The sequence below is a fragment of the Sitophilus oryzae genome, unplaced genomic scaffold (assembly GCF_002938485.1).
Source record: "Sitophilus oryzae breed Bouriz unplaced genomic scaffold, Soryzae_2.0 scaffold_1297_pilon_pilon, whole genome shotgun sequence".
In the NCBI taxonomy this organism is placed as follows: Eukaryota; Metazoa; Arthropoda; class Insecta; order Coleoptera; family Curculionidae; genus Sitophilus; species Sitophilus oryzae.
In genome coordinates this window covers 7262773-7285915 of record NW_022145945.1, presented here as the reverse complement: position 1 = coordinate 7285915, position 23143 = coordinate 7262773, and the positions used below count along the sequence as shown (strand labels likewise).

The following is a 23143-nucleotide window of genomic DNA, read 5'->3' as shown; positions in this document are numbered from 1 at the left end:
AGAAAATTATAATAAATTGAAAAAAGATGAAGACTTTAACCCCCAGTAGCTACGAAACTAAGTAGAATCGGACCCATGTTGATATGAAAAATAAATCTTATTTTTACGTAAGGAATATATCCACGAGAGATGGCACATGTTTTTCTGAAACACCCTGTAGAACAAAAAGTTACAGAATTTAATTAAAAAAATATACGGTCTCTCCCCGGATGGTCTTCACAAGAGGAAACACTTTTTTATTATTAACACTTTGCAAAAATTTCATTATTTTAAGTTTTTGGTTGTTCTAAAATGGTCAATCTTGTTTATACATTTCCAAATATACATATCGTTTTAGAGAAAATTTAAAAATAAACATGACAATATAAAAATTGATTTTTTCTGAAAGTCCTAACTATCAAAACGCGTTTCTATGGTAATATAATTTCGTTTTCATTCATTTGATAGATTGTTATTGATAGAATTTTAATTAACGTCATATTTTTAGCTGTTTTAAGATATTGAAGAAACACAAAATGTATTTAGTTCAATGCTACGGAAAAGGTTATAATAGTTATCGGAAAATGTTATACTTTAACAATAGCAAAAATATGACATGAATTAAAATTAACAATTACCATCAAAGAATGAAATCGAAATGCTATTACCATAGAAACTTAGCCTTTTGATTTTTAGGACTTTCATTTTAGGAATTCATGCGTATTTTTATGCTTTTTTTAATTTTCTCTAAAAAGGTATGGAAATTTGGAAAAGTATAAACGGGATTAACCATTTTAGAACAAGCAAAAATGTTAAGAATGCATTTTTTCTGAAAATATCAATAATAAAAAGTTTTTCCTCTTGTAAAGACAATCCGGGGACATACTGTATACGGAACACCATGATTGACATTAATTAGCAATTAGGCCTCTCCTAAATAATTCCCGGCCGTACATTTTCTCACCCATGAACCCTTCCATCAAACTTATATAAACTTTCTTACCCCCGGTCGGTAATAAAATAAATTTACAACGGCAACCCCCACAATCCCTCCACACCTCCAACTAACACCCGCAAGAGCCTGGCCTAGCGTGTTCCGACGTTTCTCCATCCAAACCCCCGCCGGTTTCAGACAACACACCGCCGCGCCGTTCCAATTTGATTTAGCCCCGCAAGAGGTAAATTCTAATTAAAGCATCAAACTCTGCGCTGCGGCTAAAATTTATTACGCTACAAAGGGGTAACATTATCTCTACCACCTGGCGGCCGAGCGAGATAAATAACTGCGGGAGATCAGATCAAAGGGGCGTGCATATTTTATGGAGCAGCGTAGGAGGCCATGAATTTGACACCTACTAGAAAGGACGTTGCCCGGGTTTATCGGCTTAATCGAGTTTAGACTGTTAGAGTGAAGACAGACCTGGACCTGAATACTGAAACTTCGACATAAAAATGTTGCATTTTCAAAGTGGCAAGCGAAAGTAGCCGTTAAGTAGCTAAGCAGATTTTAGTATCCTCCTTGCCGTACGAATCATTTTCTGGACACGTGTTGGGTACATATTGGCAGAATCGCAATTTCTCAGGTATCTAATAGTCAAATGTGGATAAAACGATGAAAAATGTCAATGCTAGGTGAATGTGAATTTCCTAACATATTTTGGAGTTATGTCAACCTATTTTTCTATGGATATGACATTATTTTTATTATACGAGGGAAATGTTGAAGATAAGTCTCTCTCTCTTCAATCCTTCACCCTACGTGAGAGTAGGGTGATATCATATGTTCATTCCCCTCACTTCCTCGGACCAAGTTGATCGACACTGCGCTATATGTCAGGCTTCGGGGAGGTTGTGGCCAACTAGTGTTTTGACTTGGTCTACGCACCTCTTGTGACCACCTCAGGTGACCTTCCACGTGATCGTCTTCTCTCTACCTCCCCCTGGACTCGTCTCTCAATTAAGGTCACAGCCCAAATGGAATATAGCCAAAATATCGGAGGATTGACTAATTTAATCTGGTAACCAGAATCTCAATTTTTAGTAATAATGGAGATCAAATATGACCTGATCATATATATAATGAATATGACCTGATCATCGTGACCTCAATAATGAAGATGTTTGTTCGATGAGCCGTCCATGGTATTCACAGCAGCCGTCGCGCGTCGATATACCCACATGTCCAAGGCGTTTACATTTTTATGATTTAGTGAGAGTAAGTCTTTATTATTTGGTAAAATCTAGGTGGTTGTGATAAGTTTGACGTTACTTCATAACATAGACATAGTCTTGACTTTTTTTTTTATCGGGATATGCTAAAAACAGTGTTTTCAAAACTCGTTGACTATTGTTGACATGAAAGAAATGATTGTGGCTGCTTTTCGAAGTAGATCTTCACATATGCCTCTTAGCATAAAAGATCTTTTGAAAGGGTATCATTTTATGCAGCGAAAACGAATGGAAGAATTTTGAGCATTTGATTTAATCTAGATAATTTTTGTTACATAATAATACGTTTCTATCTAGTTTCAATTCTGTATTAATTAATATATATTTTAAACGTGTATTTTTTTATTACCGTTCAATATTTTACTCTATATACATTAATTTTTTTTAAATTGACAAAAGATATATCATTGCCACATAGATTTATCAAATAATAAATCTCTATTGACGCAAAATCATAAAAATGAAAGAGTCTAGGAAAACCGTTGTTTAAAAGGTAGGCAACCTTAATAGTATTTTGATGGTATATGAATTCTCCATTGAGCATTGAAATTACATACCGGATGTTCTATTTAAAATAAAAGGGTAAATTGCTTTAAATGTAACCGGTGTTCAATATTAATTTTCTTTTACCCTGTATAATTTTTTGGATCAAGTTTTAATTTGATTTAAAGTACAATAGTTATTTTATCTACATAATACGCTATACCGGATAAATTATAATTTAGGTAGCATTTATTGAAATTTTAAATTTGTTCCTCTTTTTTAAAAATTGTTAAATATATCATAAAGCTTACATTTTAGCTATATACCTCGCTAATAAAACTCACCTTTCTATTCCTCCTAGAATCCGAAAATCAATTAATATGTAGGGTGTTCCATTACAAAAAACACAACTTGGATGTGTAACTTCTTTTGGGGACACCCTGTAGAACTCTCTATATTTTTAAAAAATGCTCTAAATCAACCTACATATGCTCACAAAATTTCATTTGAATAGAATTACTTATATTACTCCTCCTTGCAGCCTCCGCGTCGTATGAGAGGCGCCATCGCCACCCTGTATAGGTTTTTCATAAAAAAACTTATTTCCTATTATCTACAGATTAATTTCGACCCACAATTATAAAGTTATTTGTTTAGAAGCGCTGCTATACGCCTTAACTTATTAAAGCGACATACAAAGCATTACAGCTTCATTAAAACTAAGTTCTTATTTTTCCGCGGTTGCAAATTAAAACTTTCTTTATCGCAAGAAATTCAGAACATAATAAAAAAACACCTGAAGTGACTCGGCCGGTGTGCCGAAACCTGGGCGGTTTTCCGCTTTGCACCTTCTAATTAAAATTAATTAAGAACCCTTACCGTAGTGGTGGTAAACGCTGGCGTCCTCGGGGGCCAAGCGCTGAGCCCTGCGAAACCATTGTTCGGCTTCCGCCGATCTGCTAACCTGAAAAATATAATTTCATCTCAATTAAAAACTTGAAATGGCCAGAAGCGACGGTTCCTTGTCGAAGACACTCAAGCAAATAGAAGCACGTCTTTAAAAGGTTTCAATATAATAAGAGGATAATTTTAGTTATATTTGACACTTTATATTACAGTAAAACTTGGTTATAACGTACAGGCTTATAACGCAACTTTGTTTATAACGTACCAATCATGCAAGTCCCTGCCAACACTATGGAACATCTTGAATATTTTGTATTTCTTTAACGGACTCGTTTTTACCGTAATTCTTTTGTAACGTGTATACACACAATCTCGATCTCAGAGCAATACATCCTTTTGCATCACATTATATGTAATATATTTTGTTAAAAACGTTAAATTAAATGCATAAAAATTAGCAAGTGTGTCCATATTTTCACTGTTTCCTTCTAACGTACCGATTTTAGCGGGCCCGTCGAGTACGTTATAACCGAGTGTTACTGTATTTCTTTTTGATATTGCTCCGACTGCTCACACTAGACTGATGCCTCCGCGTCGGCATAGCGCATATTTATTCGTCGGAGGAGGGGGCGTGGCTTGTTCGGGTGGTAGTTCTTCCGCAAGTGGTCTACTTCTCTGTGCTGCTACTTTGGTCCTAGATATAGCTGGATGCCAAATTCTGTTAAAGTAAAAAGTTTCTTCCTTCCTGTTGAAATTATTTGGATGTTTCTGAATTTCAACAGCTTCCCTGACCAGACGAGGATGATATCCAGATGTTGTGGCAATGACTTGGGTGCCTTCGAATTGGATTTTGAGGTCACCATCTCATAGAGCATGTTCTGCTACGGCTGACTTCTCTGTTTGCACTAATCCGCAGTTTCTCTTGTGTTCCGTAAGTCTCGTTCCTACTGAGCGTTTGGTAGTTCCAATATATACGCTACCGCAGGAACAAGGTATCCCTGCAGAGGATAATGGTTCTATTTTGTCTTTGGCTGGTCTTAAGTTGTCCCTTATTTTCTGGGTAGGTTTATATATGGTTTTGATGTTATGCTTCTTGAGAACTTTACCAATCCTATTTACGGTTACCTGGGAAACATATGGAAGGAAGGCCTTAATAATGATGTTTTCCTGTTCATTAACGTCAGGTCTCCTCTGCCTAGGTGCCAGCGCCGCCTTTATTTCTCTGTCATTATAGCCATTGGCAAGAAAGGCTTTATTTAAATGGCTTAGTTATGCTCTTGGATGTGTTCATTAGCACAGATACGTCTTGCTCTATTTGCTAATGTTCCGATAATCCCCTGTTTTTGGCTTGGATGGTGATTTGATAGTTTGTGTAAGTACCGGTCTGTATGAGTGGGTTTTCGATACACCGTGTGATCCAAAAGGACGTCATTTCTCTTGACAAGCACATCGAGGAAGGCCAGTTGGTTGTTTACTTCGGTTTCCATAGTAAATTTTATGCTCGGCATCAGTCTAGTGTGAGAAGTCGAAGCAAACACACCTCTGAAGATGCTAGCCACTCGTCCTAGCGAAACGTTAGGAAGCAATTCTAACCGACGACGGCCTAATAACCCGAAAAACCAAAATTCTTCAAACGATGGCCGCGAAAGCCTAAACTACTACAGTATATTGTTTTATTAGGAGTAAAAATAATACTTTTTGTGGCGAGGCTGTACGTTTGAGCGCTAGCGACATTGCAGGCGAAGCACAAACAGAACTGCAAGCTCACAGAAAACTTAAGTCTTTTTTTGACTTAAATCATTTTAATGACTTAAATCATTTGATTTCAAGTCATATTTCGAAAGCTGACTTAAGACTTAAAATTTAAGTCATTTTCAAAATCTTGATGTGATTTAAGTCTTTATTCCGAAATAGAAAAAGATTTAAATTTAAGTAATTAAAAAAGATTTAAGTCTTTTTAAAAGATTTAAGCCTTTTTACAAATTATTTTTTTTTAAAGATCTTTTTTTCATATATTTTTATAGTAAATTTTTAACAGCGGCATCAGATATGTGTTTACCATCTTTAGTGTCTTAAAAAAGTAGCAACTGTGAAAACCGTATCTTGTGTCGCTGCTCATAAACGAGAAACCCTGTAAACACACACAAAAATGAGACAGTCTGTACAACGTACCACAAAATTTAATTTTATTTAAGTTGTTGTTGTTTTTATATGCGTTTTTTTCCTTTGATGCGTTTATTTTTTTATTGTTTATTATAGTTGTTTATATAATATTTTATTCTAATCTGTGTCTACAACAAATTAATATAGATAATAAAAAATAGGTAATGGGAAATACAATAAAATTAATATTAACATTCATAAAATGGGTATTTAAGTTGAATTCTGGTTGTCTTGACTTGAGGGAAATTATATTAATTTAAGTAATTTTACTGACTTAGCCTTGTAGTAGTTGTAATGTTATATTGATTTAAGTCTTTACAAAAATAACTTGACTTGAAAAAAAATGACTTAAGTCAAAGATTTAAAACTTAAGTCATTTGAACTTTATATTGAATTTAACTTAAGACTTAAATCATTTTGATTGTAAAAATGACTTAAGAGTCCTTAAGTCTTTTTAAAACTGACTTGTTGCAGCTCTGGGCACAAAAATTCAATTTTACTCCGAATAGAACAAGAAACAGTTTTAAACGTTCCATATAACATGAAAAGATTTAAAAGTAATTCCTTATATGTGTAAAAGTAATTCCTGGCAGATCTCGATAAAAGAAAAACTATAGTTTCTCTTTACCGTTTTTTAAATAAGTCCAAAATATCCCAGATATTTTATTTTGAAAATTTAAAAATAATGGGTTTTCCTGGAACTTTTATGGATTTTCTTTCTTGTAAATTTAATTTACTACCTATGTTGCCATATTACCAAGAAATTATGTTTTTTATTTAACTAAAACCAAAAAGAATTCCAAAAAAATGTTCAGAAAGTTCCAAATTTTCAATTTTTTTCCCAAAAAAACCTCCTAGACGTGTTTCTGGGGTTGAAATATACTACCCCTAAAAATATTTGCACTTATCTAAGACTCACCCTGTAAAATCATGCCATATTTAAGGAAAGCAAAAAATAATTGAGGATTATTGTGAGAGGAATAAAAAACCGCAGATTATGAATACCTACTTCATTCAGTAGAAAAAATAAAGAAGATTGATTTGAAAGCAAATAGAGAAGCAGTGATTAATAACTTATAACGTTCTTCAAAAAAAAGTAGGAAAAATCTAAAAAAAAATTATTTAGCGTAAAAATGCACAGTTAAAACTGCACAAACTGGTCTGAATAGTCCGCTTTGAAGTAATTTTTATCATTGGACCAAACACTAAAATTAATAAATGTAAAGATAGTATGAACAGGCTCAATTTGTAGATATTAGTTTAGTTTTAATCATCTACTGATGATGCTAACATGGTTAGCGAAACGCGCGTCCAGTCAAAAAGAAAAGTGTTTTGGTGTATTGTGGTGATTTAGTGTTTTATTTTGCTGTATGGTAGAGTATATTCCAGAAGATATAAATATTTCGATAACTATAATTTAATACAAAATATATTCAAATTTTAATCCCAATCGACAATAATATAATAATTTAAATTTAGCGTTTTAATTAAAATATTCAATTTAACATTACCAGTATGGATAAAATTTGTTTTGTTTTATCGATAATATATTAAATAAAAATATTTGTACGTTGGTTTTATTATTAAATTATTAATTTTCACAGTTTTGCAGTTTTTAATGAAATATGTTGAAATAATAGAAATATAAGCCTTTTTATGTTTTTATAAATTATTATATGTTTTTTTGTCTTTTTAGAGTATTTTGAAATTACTATACAGTCTGTTGCATAGCCGACTTGGACATAGGAAATCCAATGTAAACTTAAAAAATCTTTACAAATTATATTTTACAGAAAAAATTATCTTTTTAAAGAACTCCTTAAAATGAAGCAAATTGTTATGTTGAATTATTTATACGAATTCGTTCTTGAGTAATGAGAAATACAAAAATACTAAATTAATCAAAAAAATGATACGATCCTGATTGAAATAAGAAATATGCCACCTTCAAATTCAACCTTTCAATGTCAAATTGACTTTATTGTTGCCAAAAATAATTTTAAAAGAAATATTTTTCTGTCATATTGACTTTATACGTGCTAAATATAATATGTAAATATGAATTCAGATAAATAAAGAAAAAAAATAGTTTAGTGATATTATGGACGAACTCTCCAATTGCCAGTGACATACCAAGAATTTACAACTTTGTGAAACACCTCACTGTAGTATTGAGTAATAAAAAGGATGGAAAGAAAGAAACGCCTTACTCAGCATATAAAAGACCATGCCATAACGTGGTATGCCTCCAAAACCAAAGCACGGACAGGGATAGGAGTATTTGGGCCGAAAACCAAATACTCCGAACCAATGGGCACCTACCCCAGTATCCTTCAGGCAGAAATTTACGGTATCGAAAGATACGTACAATTTACCTTAGATAGGAACTAGCGAAAACAGGAAATTGCCATCCTATAGTCAAGCAGCACTAAACGCGATCAACTCAGTAACCATCAATTCGTAGTTGGTCAAAGAATGCCTAGAGAAGCTCAACAAATTAGGCAAGAAAAATAAAGTCCTCCTACTCTGGGTGCCTGCTCGCCAAGGGATAAAAGGCAATGAAAAAGCAGATGATCTAACTAGGAAAGGAGCGAACACCCCACTAACTGGACCAGAACCGTTCTGTTTTCCAAACGGGAACCAACTGAAAGCGGAACTGAAGAATCTGGAAGACTCCATCCGTAACTTGAAATGGGTATACTCCAACGGTCTAAGACACTCGAAAAAGTTCCTCAGAACTTACGACCGAGAAAAATCAAAGGTTTTTCTTGATTTAAATAATAACAATCTTCGGATTGTCACGGGGTTTCTAACAGGACACTGTCTCCTCAACGAACACCTCAGTAGACTGAAGCTTAGAAACAACGGCGAATGCAGACTCTGTGGGGAAAATGGGAAAACACCAGAACACCTTATCACTGAGACGACGACCATTCGTGTCATGAACTTTGGTACGGCTGATGTCGAGGATGGAGAACTGGCCTCTGTGAAGCCGTCTCAGATACTGGCTTTTGTTAAAGCCTTGAGACTGTATGATGAGTTATAACGAGTTATAACTAGAAAGGGGAACACAAAGTAGATCTGTAAGGTTTAATTCTATTATGGAGGAAAAAGTCTACAGGTTGTAAAGGATTTATTTCCTGTACATTTTGGCTACAGGGTGTTAAAGTCTTAATTTATTTTTCTCGATTAATTATATTTTTCTTCCAAGTTCTTTTAGTGATTCGAATGAAATTATGATAGTAAAAGTTACGTTACTATAATAATATATGAGTTATCACTGGAATATTTTCGTTAAAAAAAATATGTTTGCCACTGATTTTTTTTTCTTTTGTTAGCGAAATAGTGTAAGAAATTCATTAATTAAGTATTTTTTTCGTTACTTAAGAACACTGAATAGTAATTTTATAATCAAATTAAATATTTTTCCGTATTCATCAGCAATAAAATGGGCATAACTGCCCTAACTTCTTGCTATTTTACGGGCGGTTGGATATGGTTAACGAAAGCACTCACATAGAACCGCTTAAATAGAGAGGGATTTAAACAAATTGTTCAGAAATTATCCGAAATTATTTCGTGCTTTCGAGTGGAGTTTTGCAATGCTAATGGGCCTCTATTACGTCCCAGTTTTCGAAATACGTCTCGAAATAGTCGATAAAGTTTTTAAACTAAACCTAACTAAAAAAAGGTTGTAATTAGATAAAAAAGCTTTCTCAAGAATTACAGACGTTAATTAATATAATAATTAATTTAAATGATTGGTAAATGTATATACAGAGTTATACGACACGGAGTATTGTAGCCAGACGATTAGATTTTTAAAAAATTTCTGTGCTAAAAATGCTGTGTTAGCGAATAATAATAATAATAATAATAACCTATCGACCGCCTCAGACCATCACTTCCGAAAATAAAATACACAGCACAAACAACAACAATCATCGAGAGAGTTAACGCTATCCTATGTGATAAACTGAAAACCAGTTTCAATTTAGAAGAAATACATGTACATATATACTGTGCGGCCCTAACTTGTCTTACACAAAATGGTCAAGATGTAGCCCAACGTCCTAAGGAAAATAAGAAACCTATACCACCCTGGGGAAAAAGAATGTCTGACAAAATCAGCAGATTACGTAGAGACATAGGTCGCATGCAACAACTTTCTAAAGGAAACGATAGTAAACCCTTTTAAAGAAGATATCAGAAGACATAACGACTAGATTCCGTCAACTAAGCGGCCAAACCCAGAAAGACTTTGTTATCGATACTCTAAATTCATTAAAACAACAGCTAGCAGTACATACAGACAAACTCAAACGGTACAAACGAAGCCACCTACGACGGATGCACAACGCCCAATTCACCCAAAACGAGAGGTGCTTCTACCGCAACCTTGGAAATAAGGCAAATAAAGAAAACCCCCAACATCCAAATGCCATAGACTCAAACCAACTAAATCAATACTGGAACAACATCTGGTCGTCTCAAGGAGAGCATCAAATAAATGCCGCATGGATAAACCAGGAGCGTGAAAAACATCAGAACGTAAGAATGGAAGACACAATAATTACCTTGCGCGACGTTGAAAGTGCAATAAAAAAATTACCTAATTGGAGAAGTCCAGGGCATGACGGAATTCACAACTTTTGGCTCAAGAAATTTTCCGCTACTTACAACCACCTAGCGAGAGAATTTACTGAAACTTTGATTGACCCCAATAAAATGCCCGTCTTTCTAACGGAGGGAATTACTCACCTTCTACCAAAAACAAAAAACCCAGATAATCCTTCCCAATATCGACCCATCACCTGCCTTCCATCAATTTATAGGATATTTTCAAGCTGCATTAGCAGTAAAATATATACCTACCTGGTCACCAATAACATCCTACATGAAGAGCAAAAAGGTTGCAAAAGCAGGGCAATGGGCTCTAAGGAACAGCTTGTAATGGACTCGGTGGTTTTGTAGCAAGCCAGACATAACAAAAGAAATCTCTTCATGGGCTATATTGACTATCAGAAAGCGTTCGACTCCATACCACACAGCTGGCTGTTGCAAGTTCTAGAAATCTGCAATGTTGACCCCAAAATCTGCCGATTCTTTAAAGAGACCATGCCTTCATGGACGACCTCCCTCAACCTCAGGTCTGCTCCCTTTGACATAACATCGCCAAAAATTCCAATTCGTAGAGGGATATTCCAAGGGGATTCTTTTAGCGCCCTTTGGTTTTGTCTAGCCTTAAATCCACTATCGCGGATAATCAATGAAACAGGTTATGGATTCTCACTACGAACGAGAAACAGACGTCATCTCATTACACACCTACTATACATGGATGACTTGAAGATATATGCTGCAACAAAAAACCAACTTGAAAACCTTCTGCGTACCGTTCATAAAATCAGCGCAGATATTGGAATGACCTTTGGTACGAGCAAATGTCAGACTGTTTCAATCATAAGAGGAAAACTATGCGAAACACCAGAATTGAATCTAGATGAGAAAACTATTATCTCCGCAATGTCGACTGAGCCGTATAAATATCTTGGAATGCTACAAACACACAAAATAGAACATGGAATTATTAAAAACCGCCTATCGACCGCCTTCCGACTGCGACTTACCTCCCTTCTAAAGACAGGTTTGAATTCTAAGAACCTCTTTAAAGCAATAAACACTTATGCCCTACCGGTTCTTACATATTCTTTTGGAATAGTCAAATGGACCCATACAGACTTGGAATCCCTAAATCGCCTGGTACGAACAACCTTAACCAAATTTAAAATCACCACCCAAGAAGCGCTACGGAACGGGTGACCCTCCCTCGAAATCTTGGAGGTAGAGGTTTACTGGATGTTGTTAATGTCTGTCGGGAGCAAATAAAGAGCCTCAGAGAATACTTTTATACCAAGAACAGCAACCTTTACGTCACGGTGTCTTCAGCTGATGTCAAATACACCCCCTTGAACCTCAGTAGAAACAATATGGTGCTTTTCCAACTCCTACATCAATCACTAATAAAATAGCTACTTGGGGAGCCAAGGAGTTACACGGACGGTACCTAAATGAGCTAGATCAACATCACATTGAAAAGGTGGAATCATTGCACTGGTTAACATCGGGTTATCTCTACTCAGAAACCGAGGGATTCATAGTGGCTATGCAAGACCAAGTTATTCCAACACGCAACTACCGGAAACTCATCCTAAAGGAGAATATATCAGACAAGTGCCCTAGATGTGATTCTGGAAGTGAAAACATAGAACACATTTTATCAGGGTGCAGTAATCTTGCGAGTACAAAGTATCTGGAAAGACACAACAGAGTCGCATCAATCATCTACTTGGAGATCCTCAAACAATTCAACATTGACCGAGAAATCCAAGAGCCCTACTACAAATATCATCCACCACCAGTAGTCGAAAATAATAGTTTCAAAATATACCGGGATAAAACAATCTTAACAAATAAAACCGTTAGAAGTAACAGACCGGACATCACGCTTATAAATAAAATTAAAAAACCAGTTTTACTAATTGATATTTCTATTCCTAACAACAACAATATACAAAGCAAGTTTACAGAAAAAATAACAAAGTATCAAGATTTGAGAATAGAAATAAAAAATATATGGCAAATGGAATCGGTCCAGGTAGTCCCGTTGATTGTCTCGACCATTGGAATTATCCCGGTCAACCTGAAAGAACAATTAAAAGTAATTGGAATACCTGAAAATACTTACCGCCTAATGCAGAAATCTGTGCTGCTTGATGCTGCTAACATTGTTCGTTCCTTTCTAGGTGATTAACAATAGCACCTTATCTTGTCCCCATGGACCGATAAGGCAGCTTTAAACCTGTTCTGAGCAGTGAAAAAAAAATAATAATAATAATATTTGAAGCAGAACAAAAAGGGTGTATCAGAGCAGCCTTGGGCTGCAAAGAACAATTGACTATAGATTCTGTTATACTAAAACAAGTGCAAAGAAAGCAAAAGAACCTTAACATCTCATATATTGACTACAGCAAGGCCTTTGACTCGGTCCCTCATGACTGGTTACTTAGAGTTCTGGACATCTATAAAGTGTGCCCCCGAATTATAAATACGCTCGGACACCTAATGCGACAGTGGCGAACTGACCTTAAGCTGCCAAGCCGACATATCGGTACTGTACGAATCAAAAGGGGCATTTTCCAGGGGGATTCACTTTCACCACTCTGGTTTTGTCTGGCAATGAACCCTATGTCAACACTGCTTAACCACACAACCGCCGGTTACAAGATCGACCAAGGAAACGGAAAGAGACTGAACCATCTATTGTACATGGACGACCTGAAGCTGTATGGGGAAACACCGAGTAAACTCAACTATTTAATAGAAACTGTTCAAGTCTTCAGCAGGGACATACGTATGTCCTTTGGCTTTGACAAATGTGCTACTGTCAACATCAAAAGGGGTAAAATTGAAGATCGGCAACAAGTCATATGTAACATTAAGCAGCTTCCGCCAAAAGATACTTACCGGTACCTGGGACTAGCCCAAAATTCAACAATTGATCACCCAACAATTAAAAGGGAGATTCGTGAGAAATATAACACCAGGCTAATGAAGCTCTTAAATACAAAATTATCTGGACATAACCTGATCCAAGCTATAAACTCTTGGGCAATACCGGTGTTAACTTATTCCTTTGGAGTGGTCAAGTGGTCAAATACCGACCTTGAAGATCTCGATCGCCTTACCGTAGACAATTAACAAAATTTAGAAATCTGCATAAAAACTCATCTGTATATAGGCTGTATGTTTCTCGTAGGATGGGTGGGAGAGGCTTGCTAAACATTAAAGATCTATGCCTAAAACAGGAAAATGGCATGAGGTAGCGATTTATGTCCTCCAACTGTGCAATAATGAGGCTAATCGTGGCTCAGGATAAAGGTTACACTCCTCTCAATTTAAGTTGCCGTAACCGGATTGACAAACCCATCTCGATAGAGGAGCGTGTTGCAGGATGGAAAAACGGCGCTCTGCATGGCAGGTATCCAAAGTCGCTTCAGTCTGAGGGGGTCGACCTTCATTCGTCATTGGCCTGGCTTAGAGACGGAAAATTGTTTCCTGAGACCGAGGGTTTCATGATGGCCATCCAGGACGGAGTTATGAGGACCAGAAATTATGAAAAGAACATTTTAAAACATGACGTAGTTGATGTATGTAGAAAATGCTCTATGAGAGGGGAGACAATAGAATATATCACGTCTGGTTGCTCTATCTTAGCAGATAATGCGTATCTTGGACGTCATAATCAACTTGCCAAAATTATTCATCAACAACTTGCCATAAAATCAGAACTCTTGAGCAAAACATCACCTCCCTACTACAAGTACTCCCCGCAACCCGTCCTGGAATCTAGGGATGCTGTTTTATATTGGGACAGACCAACTATAACCTATCGGACAGTGGACCACAATAGACCCGACATTCTTTTTATCGATAAGATCAATAAAACGGGCATTATAATTGACATAGCAGTACCATTATCCCGCAGGATAAAACAGACGGAAACAGATAAAATAACAAAATACGAAAATTTATCATATGATTTAAAAAACGTGTGGAATCCGAGTACCATTACAGTATAACCTAACAAATAATATCAATATCTACTACCTTATCTTAAATTAATATATCAAATGTATAAATATAATAACAAAAAAAAACAATGAAAAATACAAAAAAAATATAAAAAATATAAAGTATTAACAAAACTATTAGTGTAACACATAGAGCACACATAGAGAATAATTAATAGTTATAAGTACATTATGCAATAACATAAGGCAACAGGCATGTATTGGTGTTGATGAAGAGGCAGCCAAGGAGAGGCATAGTTGGCTGGTTTCAAAAAGTATACTCAACTCACATTATGGAATAATAAATCTCTGAACCCCGATCTAAATGAACCGAGGGACTAGCTATTAAAGCACTTGGCAAGGAATTATATAACGAGACCGCAGAATACGTAATAATAATGATCGTCGATATAAAGAGGTCTTATATTGAGGTAGATATAACTGATGAATATTTCGAGTGTCTCTGCTATGAACAGTTTGGCGCAATGAATGAGCTAAATGCAAAAAAAATGAATGAGCTAAATGCTTTACCTAGACCGTTATTCAGAAGCTATTGATGAAAATAGGCATAAACATGTACTTTCTAGCACACAAACAGAGGATATACCAGGTACCCAGGTACAGCATAAAGTATATTATAATGCTTTTTTTAGCTTTAAATCAAATGTTTTTTGATGTTTGCGCGTTCCTGACCACTTTTTTGTTGCTGTTAAGGTCATGTCGTGTCAAGGCCTTGGTGTGTCACGGCCTTGAATGTTTACTCCCATCTCGCGGAAAGAAGTTTCACTTCAATATAATAGTTATTTTTGTAAACACTGCTGGCGTTAATCCAAAGGAGACTAATTGCCAGCAGTGGTTTAGTAATAAACGAATTTGCCTAACGGACAAAAAAATGCCATAGGCCTTTTTTGAAGAAACAATTTTAATACCTAATACATTTACTGACCCAACTTAAAACAGAACCAGCAAAGTACTCAGTCTACTTTACTTTATACTGTATAGTTGAAACAAATAATGGGGTTCAGTTGGCTTCAAATTGATGATCGATTACAAATTGCATATAATTTTACGTAAAATTTGACAGAAATCATTCTCAAGCCATCTCTGAGGCCGTTCATTGGGAAAAAATCTGTAAAACTCATCAGCTACCTACAATTTTAAAATAAAATTAAAACGGCACTGATAATCCCGTATTTAAATCGGCTATACCAGGTGTGTCTTAAAAGTGGCTCACCTTTATAGCTTTTTTTATTTAACTGAAAAAAAAACGAGATTTTTTTTGCCCACGATTCAGTTGTTTTTGACCCCTTCCTGTTTAACTGGAAATGACTACAGCTTCTGATTTTAAATGACACACTCGGTATTTTTTTACTTTACTTACGATAGAAAATGACCCAACTCCCAATAGAATGACATAGCATTTGTCAACTTTTGACATATGGTTTATTTGAAATTGTAACATGCGGTTCATACAATTTATTGTCAACTTATGTCAAATATCTGCGTTTTGGAAGATGATGCATTTTGATTCGTTTTATTACGTGTGTTTTGTGTCTTTTAAAGTTAAGTGGCGGAAAAACCGAGGGAAAATTAACTGTAGACCCACAGTTTATACCTAGTTAACACTCGCTTCTACAGGCAGAAAATTTTATACACCAATAAAGTTACCATCAATAAAGTTTGTATACCATCTCATCTTAGATAAGTGCATCTCGTATATGCTACAAGGATCGTACTAAACATATACTACTGGAGTAGCTGTAAAATATCGACATCACACGATAGGTAAATAATGGATTTTAGTACTGCCGAAAAATTTCAAAAGCTACAGGTTTAAAAAAAAATAAAATTAAAGTTAATCAATCAACCTTTAAGGTAGATATAAAATTTGGTAAGTGTTATTATTAATAAAATAGTTTGTTTTATTTATGTTGTTTTATTTGTTGCTGTGGAATATTACAAATTTGTATTTGTACATAAGTTAAGTTATATTGATAAATATAATAATAAATGCGGGAAGTTTCTTGAAGCTTGAAAGTAAGAAATTATTCTTTTTTTATATTTTTTTGGTAAGTGGTGTTTTGTTCTTGTTTGTCTTGTATTAAAACATACATACATTTTCAGTTTTATAGTTTTTTTTTCACAAAATATGTTGAACTAATCACTTATCAGTCAAATTCATAGATAAAAGAAAATAATATTCTATGTCAAATTTTAAATACATTTCCTGCTATGCGTTCCAGTTGTACCAAGTTATTTCTTTGTAAAATAAAATAAGCTACTTTGAAATTAAAATGACAGACACATCTATCACTGTCAAGGATCTTGTCGTTGGACAGACTATACCGAATTAAGTTAAGATATGCCTAAAATAATTCTATGAAATAAAGTTTAAATATACCGAGGGTGCCATTTAAAAACCAAAAGTTGCCATTCCTATTTTGAGACGCCCCCAGTATTACAAACCATCGCGGTTAAACTAATTTTACAAATTTCTAATTATTACTTCCTAAAAATCTTCATTCCATCATTTCAACACTAATCGCAGAGCATTTTAGTAGATTACTTTCCGTAATTAGATAAAAAAGCCTTCTGCCATGGCCATCTTAATTATCGCTCCGCTGTAATCCCTTTTATACTTTGAAATTTTCGGAGAATTAGAGACTAATTGCTGGGAAGGGAGCGCAGCGAGAAAACTTCGTCTTCTTCTTCATCCGGAAAACAACAAAAATCCTCTTCATGACGATGCCACGCGCTCCTTATGAATATGCAGGACAGTGAATCGAGGCAAAGATATACGACACTAAGCTTTTTAGGGTCAATTATGCACATTTAACGCCCACTCGACGTTTTATGAAAACGACTAAAGAGGTGTTTCTGCATAGAGGTGTGTCTAGAGCTCCTTGCTTGACCTCGTTCGAGGAGGATTTTATACAAACACAAGGAATTGCAGCGAAATTTTAAGGTATTTCGAGGAATTTTGGGGTATTTTAAGGAAATTTCGAAGCAATTTCGGTCAATTTCAGGGTTATTGTGTAATATTTCACAAAATCTCTTTTACATTTTTGCAGTTTGATAAACGCGCATATTCAGCGAAAAGAAAAAATGCAGTGTAGCTGATCGTGTCATTTTGTAGATAAAAAAGTCAATGAATAGTCGAAATAACAGTTATTATTTTGTTGCATAAATGTTTAAAATCTCTTTCAGTATGAGCTATAAAAGTATTAAACAACTCCTACACTATTCCCGAAATATTTTACGAAATATGTCTGGAAATATTTCGCAAAACATTTTTGAAAATACTTTCAGCAGTAAACTAAAATATAAGCCCGTGTTTTGAAACCTAGTTCCCCCGTATCCTGCATTAGATTGAGACGCGCCGTGATTGGTTGTTTGGTTTTTATTATTAACCCAGATTAACAATAAAAAACATACAACCAATCACGGCGCGTCTCGATATATTTCAGGAAACGTGGGAACTAATTTTTATAACACGGGCATATTATTTATCGTACTATTTTGTGAAATAGCACGAAGCAATCAAGGTTAAACGTTATGGTGGCTTCTTCTTCTTCTTCTTACAGTGCCATACTCTATACAGAGCGTCGGCTACCTCTCGCATGTACTTTTGATGTGTGTCGTCAGTGTTTCACAAGTACACGGGACCTACAGTTTTTTACCGAATCCGAACGGCACTATTTGAGAGGCTGTACAAGGCAAATATACTCAAGGTGGTTTGCCATTGCCTTCCTTGAGGTGGCGGCTCGTTAGTCGCTCTATATGATGGCTTCAGAATAATAAATAAACATGGAGTATGAATAAATATAATTAATTTGTAATGAAGTGTAATGTAGTACCACTATATTAAACTGATACGAAAAATCAAAAACAGTGCATTTAAAACACAATTACTGATGGGAGATTAAATTGGCTACTTTTCTAAGGTTACACAAGAATATTTAGTTTTAATCATTGTCTAACATTATTAATTAGAATATAATAAAAAAATATATTTCCAAAACTTAAAATCGTAAAACTGCAGGGCAATAGACAGTGACAAACTGTTCTGGCGGTCCGCCTTTTATTAGATATAATACACGGTGTTAAACTATTTAAATATTGTCTAATTATTTCTTATTTTTAAATGGATTTATATCAAACCATGGTATTATTATATATAAAAGTATATTTTATTGGCATCGGGTCAATCAATAGTTTTCCCAATCAGCTCGATATATTGACGATATTGTCAGTATTACTCATCAAGCAATACCGTTGTTATAATAATCAATTAAGGCCGCGTAAAGGTAATAAAATTAAACATATTGTAATTATATTTCTGCAGATTGAGTGAAAAGTTTTGTTCTTAAATATCTACTATGCATATTATAAACGCGTGTTCAAATATTAATTTTGTGGAATATATGTCAACATAAAACGAGATGTAATTAACGAAATATCACCGTAATAACATGTATCTTCGAAACGTCTAGGTTTACTTATTTCACTGAGATTTATGAAAAAAAGTCCTTTGCCTCGGGTACAGATACCGCCACGTTTTGGAAAGAGCTCAAAACGAAACAAAATTGAGCGAGGCAACAGGAAACGCAAAAAAAAACACGCCCTCTCCACGAGTAGTTTTCAGGCGCTTTTAGGAATTGAACGTAGGTCCAGGCAAATCGAAGTAGGTCAAGACAACTGGAAATAAATCGAAACGCGACAAATTTGGGCGACGAAACACGACTTGCGCCTGATTTGAAGAGTTCTCCGCATAGTGTAGAGGTTGTTTCCGATATCTGAAGATAATATAAGTTATTAATAAAAAATAATTTAAAAATATTAGTAACTAAATGATATGTTGGGTTTAGTTTATTTACCTAAATTGAGTTCAGTTGAGTTTAATTATATTTAAGTAGCTTTAAAGGTAATATATAATGGATGAAAAATAATGACCTTTATTGTAAAATGTGCCCTTAATAGCTAGACAAATACCGCAAAGAATAAAGGGAAAAATAGAGAAGAGCTACGTTATCGCTTCTATCGCCAACATCCATTATTAAAAGTAGAATGCATCAATCAATCAAAAACGTATAAAAATAAGATATGATTAATCGTCGGAGAATGAGTGATATATCGGAAAAATTTTAGCAACCTATTTTGTACCAATATAGTTGCCACTCGCCTAATAATTAAAATCTAATAGAATATGCTACATTGTTATTTTTTGTGTAAATATAATGGACTTAAATAATTACACAATAATTCTTTACCTGTATTGTTGGTAACATTTTCTACATTGAACGTTTAGATGTCAAATAATCTAAACTTTTTAGAAATTTTATATATATTTTTTATTTACATTAGTTCAAGTTTTCGTGGCTAAAACCAATTTGAGAAATTTACTATAGGCAATAATAAAATTAAAACAAAATAAAGAATAAATATTTCATGTTTTAAAAATAAAATTTGAATATTTTAAACTTACGTTTTTTGCCAGTAGCTTTCCGTAAGTGATGTGAGCAGCAACATGATTTGGTTCGGCAGCCAGAGCGGCTCTGTACCATTTTTCAGCTTCCTCGTCTTGTTGCATTTTGGCTAGAGTCTCGCCAAGTATGTTAAACAATTTCTGTAATGCAAAAATATAGATTAATTAACAATAAGTGACAAAAAAAGCTTCTGCGAAAAGTGTTAATTAGTAATATAATATGTAATAAGTAGTCATAGTATTCGATGTTTAAAAATGATTAAATTATCGTTAATTTATAAATATTTTCTTTTAGTTTTATAGTTTTTTACATTATAATTATTATACTATCAGAGATGATTATAATATATCAGAACTACAGTCCCAGGTCTAGTTAAATTCCTAAAATGTCGTTACTAAAAACGGTTTAATTTTTTGTCACAATCCTTTTGTACCTGATTGCCATTTTATTATACAATAATAAACTCATGGAAATGTTTAAAACGTGTGTGGCTCAAGTTTTAAATCTTAGGTTTGCTATGTTTTATTAATATGTGAATATTGTTCCTCTTATCGCCATTATTGTGTAGAACAAATAATAAGGCAGTTAAGAACACATCGTTCGGTGGTCGTCTTCACAGACAGCCACTTGACCCAAAAAATACGTAGTTGTTCTATGTGCATGGAATATTGGAACTCCCTGTAAATTTTCTAGGTGTGCTTTTGAAAAAAATCTTCAAACATTTTTTTCACAAAAACTATGTCATGTAGCGTTGTTTTACAAGAGACAACAAATGTAATAAATATTACCATTCAAAAAAATTTGTCGTTGGTGCAATTGGAACATATTTATACTAAAGTTTATGTAGGGGTTGGGGTAGTTTTCACCCTTCCCGTACTTTTTCTTGATTTTTGTGAAAGCCAAATGTTAAAGCACTTAGTAAAACATAGACACCCAAAATCTCGTTCAAATCGGAATAACTGCAAAATATCTGAAAAAATATGTTTATTTTTTTAAAGTTTGATGCCCTCTAGCAGAAAAACGAATCACTTTTGTATAGACGTAATTGTACCCAATGAACTTATTTTGATTCCAAAAATTCGTAGTGGTTCTATGTCCACGGAATATTGGGACACCTTGTATTTGTTAAATGAAATTTAATAATATAGAATAATATAGTTTCTAAAAAAATACAGCTCTATTTTGATTGCTCTTATTAAATGGCTATTAAGATACTGCAATGAATTAAACAAATATTACTTAAGAGTCTATTACGCTGTACTTTCGGGTCGCTCTTAGGGGTCGGGTAACGCGGGTGTGTGGCCGAAGGAAATATATATTATATTTCAGATATCTGCCTAAGGCTTAGCCCGATCCTGCCGTGTTAAGCCACGCCCAAACATCCAAACACACGTGCTTTAATTAAGGCTTAACTAAGGTTTGCAGAGCTTTAGTATTTGCCATAAAATAGCGAGCGATTTATTACAAAACTATATAAATTATATATCACTGTAATCACAAAACTTCAATCTATTTTCGTGTATTAACGGAATTTTAAATGATGTCTTTCTTTTCGAGAAAATTTAGTCCAAACATAAGGAATATGTTGTTGATGTTTGACCATCAAAATTTTAAAAATAAAGAAGTGGTCTAAAAATGTGCTACAATACGGATATAGTATAATCATTTATCTTTAATATCCTTTTTCATTTGTATAAAAATACCTAGCCAATTTTACATAAAAAAGTTAAATGTCAAACGCTTATTTTGCTACTTTTTCGGACTGGTAAAATGGACTCTTAAAAAGAAAATAAAAGTATGCTACAACTATCTTTTTTTCTTCAGATTCTGGCAAAACGGAAACACATAAATAAAACATGATTAGGTCCAGATAAAAGTTTATTTAGCGTATAGAGTGGAGCGTATCTGGAAAAACCGATCCCAAAACAAAATATGGTTTTCCGACATGTTGAATGTGACCGTGGAGAACAAAGGGGAGGGCGATAAATCATACATTCAACAACGTATACAAAATAAAACGCGGCGCCATTCTCTCCTCTCTTATACAATGAAGTTGGCTGCGGCCGAGATTTTTATTGTTTCGCGTAAATATATGCATTGCGGATGTTGTTGCCGTAGAAAAAACAAACAGCGGCACATAAGGGTTCCTGGTTATTTTTTTAGCGTAGGAATTAATGAGCTGTTTCTTTCGCGTTAATAATTTAACCTTGTAACGAAGTTACTATTTTTTTTATATATATTTAATTTTCTTTTTCAATTTTTCCGCCGACTACGAATTTACTTTATTTAATTTATCTTTCTACTCTTCCGTACATTAGAAAAATTTGATTCTCTTTCGAGAAAATAGTACTTTTTAAATGAAATTTTATTTGTTGGATTAATGTACGGACCGAATCCATTAATTAGCTTAAAAAGCGCTAATTAATTAATTAAACGCATTTCACGCGCTCAATGCAGCCCGCTTGGTACCGCTGGTACTAGATCGGGTATCAAGACGCGCACATCGCCCGGCGCACGCCGCCACCACGACGGTTTTCAACTGGAGGGAAGGACTGGGGAAAATAAGAAGCGACGCGCCAGCCATAGGAAGGCAGTTCCTGCCCCAGCCACCAACCGAGAAGGAGCCACCGGAGTTCCTACACCACCACCACCGACAGCACCAGCACCAGCTCCAGCAGCAACAGTCACCGCAGTTAGCCAAGCAGAAGCCAGCCCCGAGACACAGCCGCCGCCTAGCAGTTGGAAAGCCTGCCGTCCTCCGTCGTTTCTAATCCACCGTCGCTCCGAAACCGCTCGCAAGATTTGTTCCAACCCGGTGACGAGACTCTACACATCGGAGCCAATTTGAGCGCTAGGTGTCGCAACTAGCCACCTACACATCGCCGTGCAATCGGCCTTTTTGAAAGAAGAAAGACATTTTTTTTGCATTTAAAATAAAGCTTTGACTTGTAAATAGTTTTGGAAAACACGACCTGCCCTTTATTTTACAACTGTTGATTAGAGTTTAATTTATTTTCTCCACCTCTGAGCTAAAAGAACTGTAACACTGTCATACTTCTCCACTGTTTAAAAGCTACCCGAACCGGCACTAGTGGGCCTCTAACCACTTATTAACTAGAGGTGGCGCCCGACATCTTCTAAGCCACAATACAAGAAACTTAAGCGTCAGTAACACAGCTCAGGAAGAAGCAAACGTTACACATTTGGGTGTCCGAGAACAGGGACGTTGCAAATTTGGCATCCGAGAGCTACGTTACAAATTTT

The 23143-nt window shown here is 34.9% G+C and overlaps 1 protein-coding gene across 1 annotated transcript in view; it reads right to left on the bottom strand.

Annotated features, from left to right (window-relative positions):
* LOC115874673 (protein O-mannosyl-transferase TMTC2-like) overlaps nucleotides 1-23143 on the bottom strand; it is a 603898-nt gene that overhangs the window by 83876 nt on the left and 496879 nt on the right. Inside the window, exons 9-10 of the mRNA XM_030889892.1 lie at nucleotides 19879-20019; nucleotides 3571-3655 (exon numbers count right to left, since the gene is read on the bottom strand). Coding sequence (XP_030745752.1) covers nucleotides 3571-3655; nucleotides 19879-20019 — 226 coding nt within the window. The remainder of the gene's footprint in view (nucleotides 1-3570; nucleotides 3656-19878; nucleotides 20020-23143) is intronic.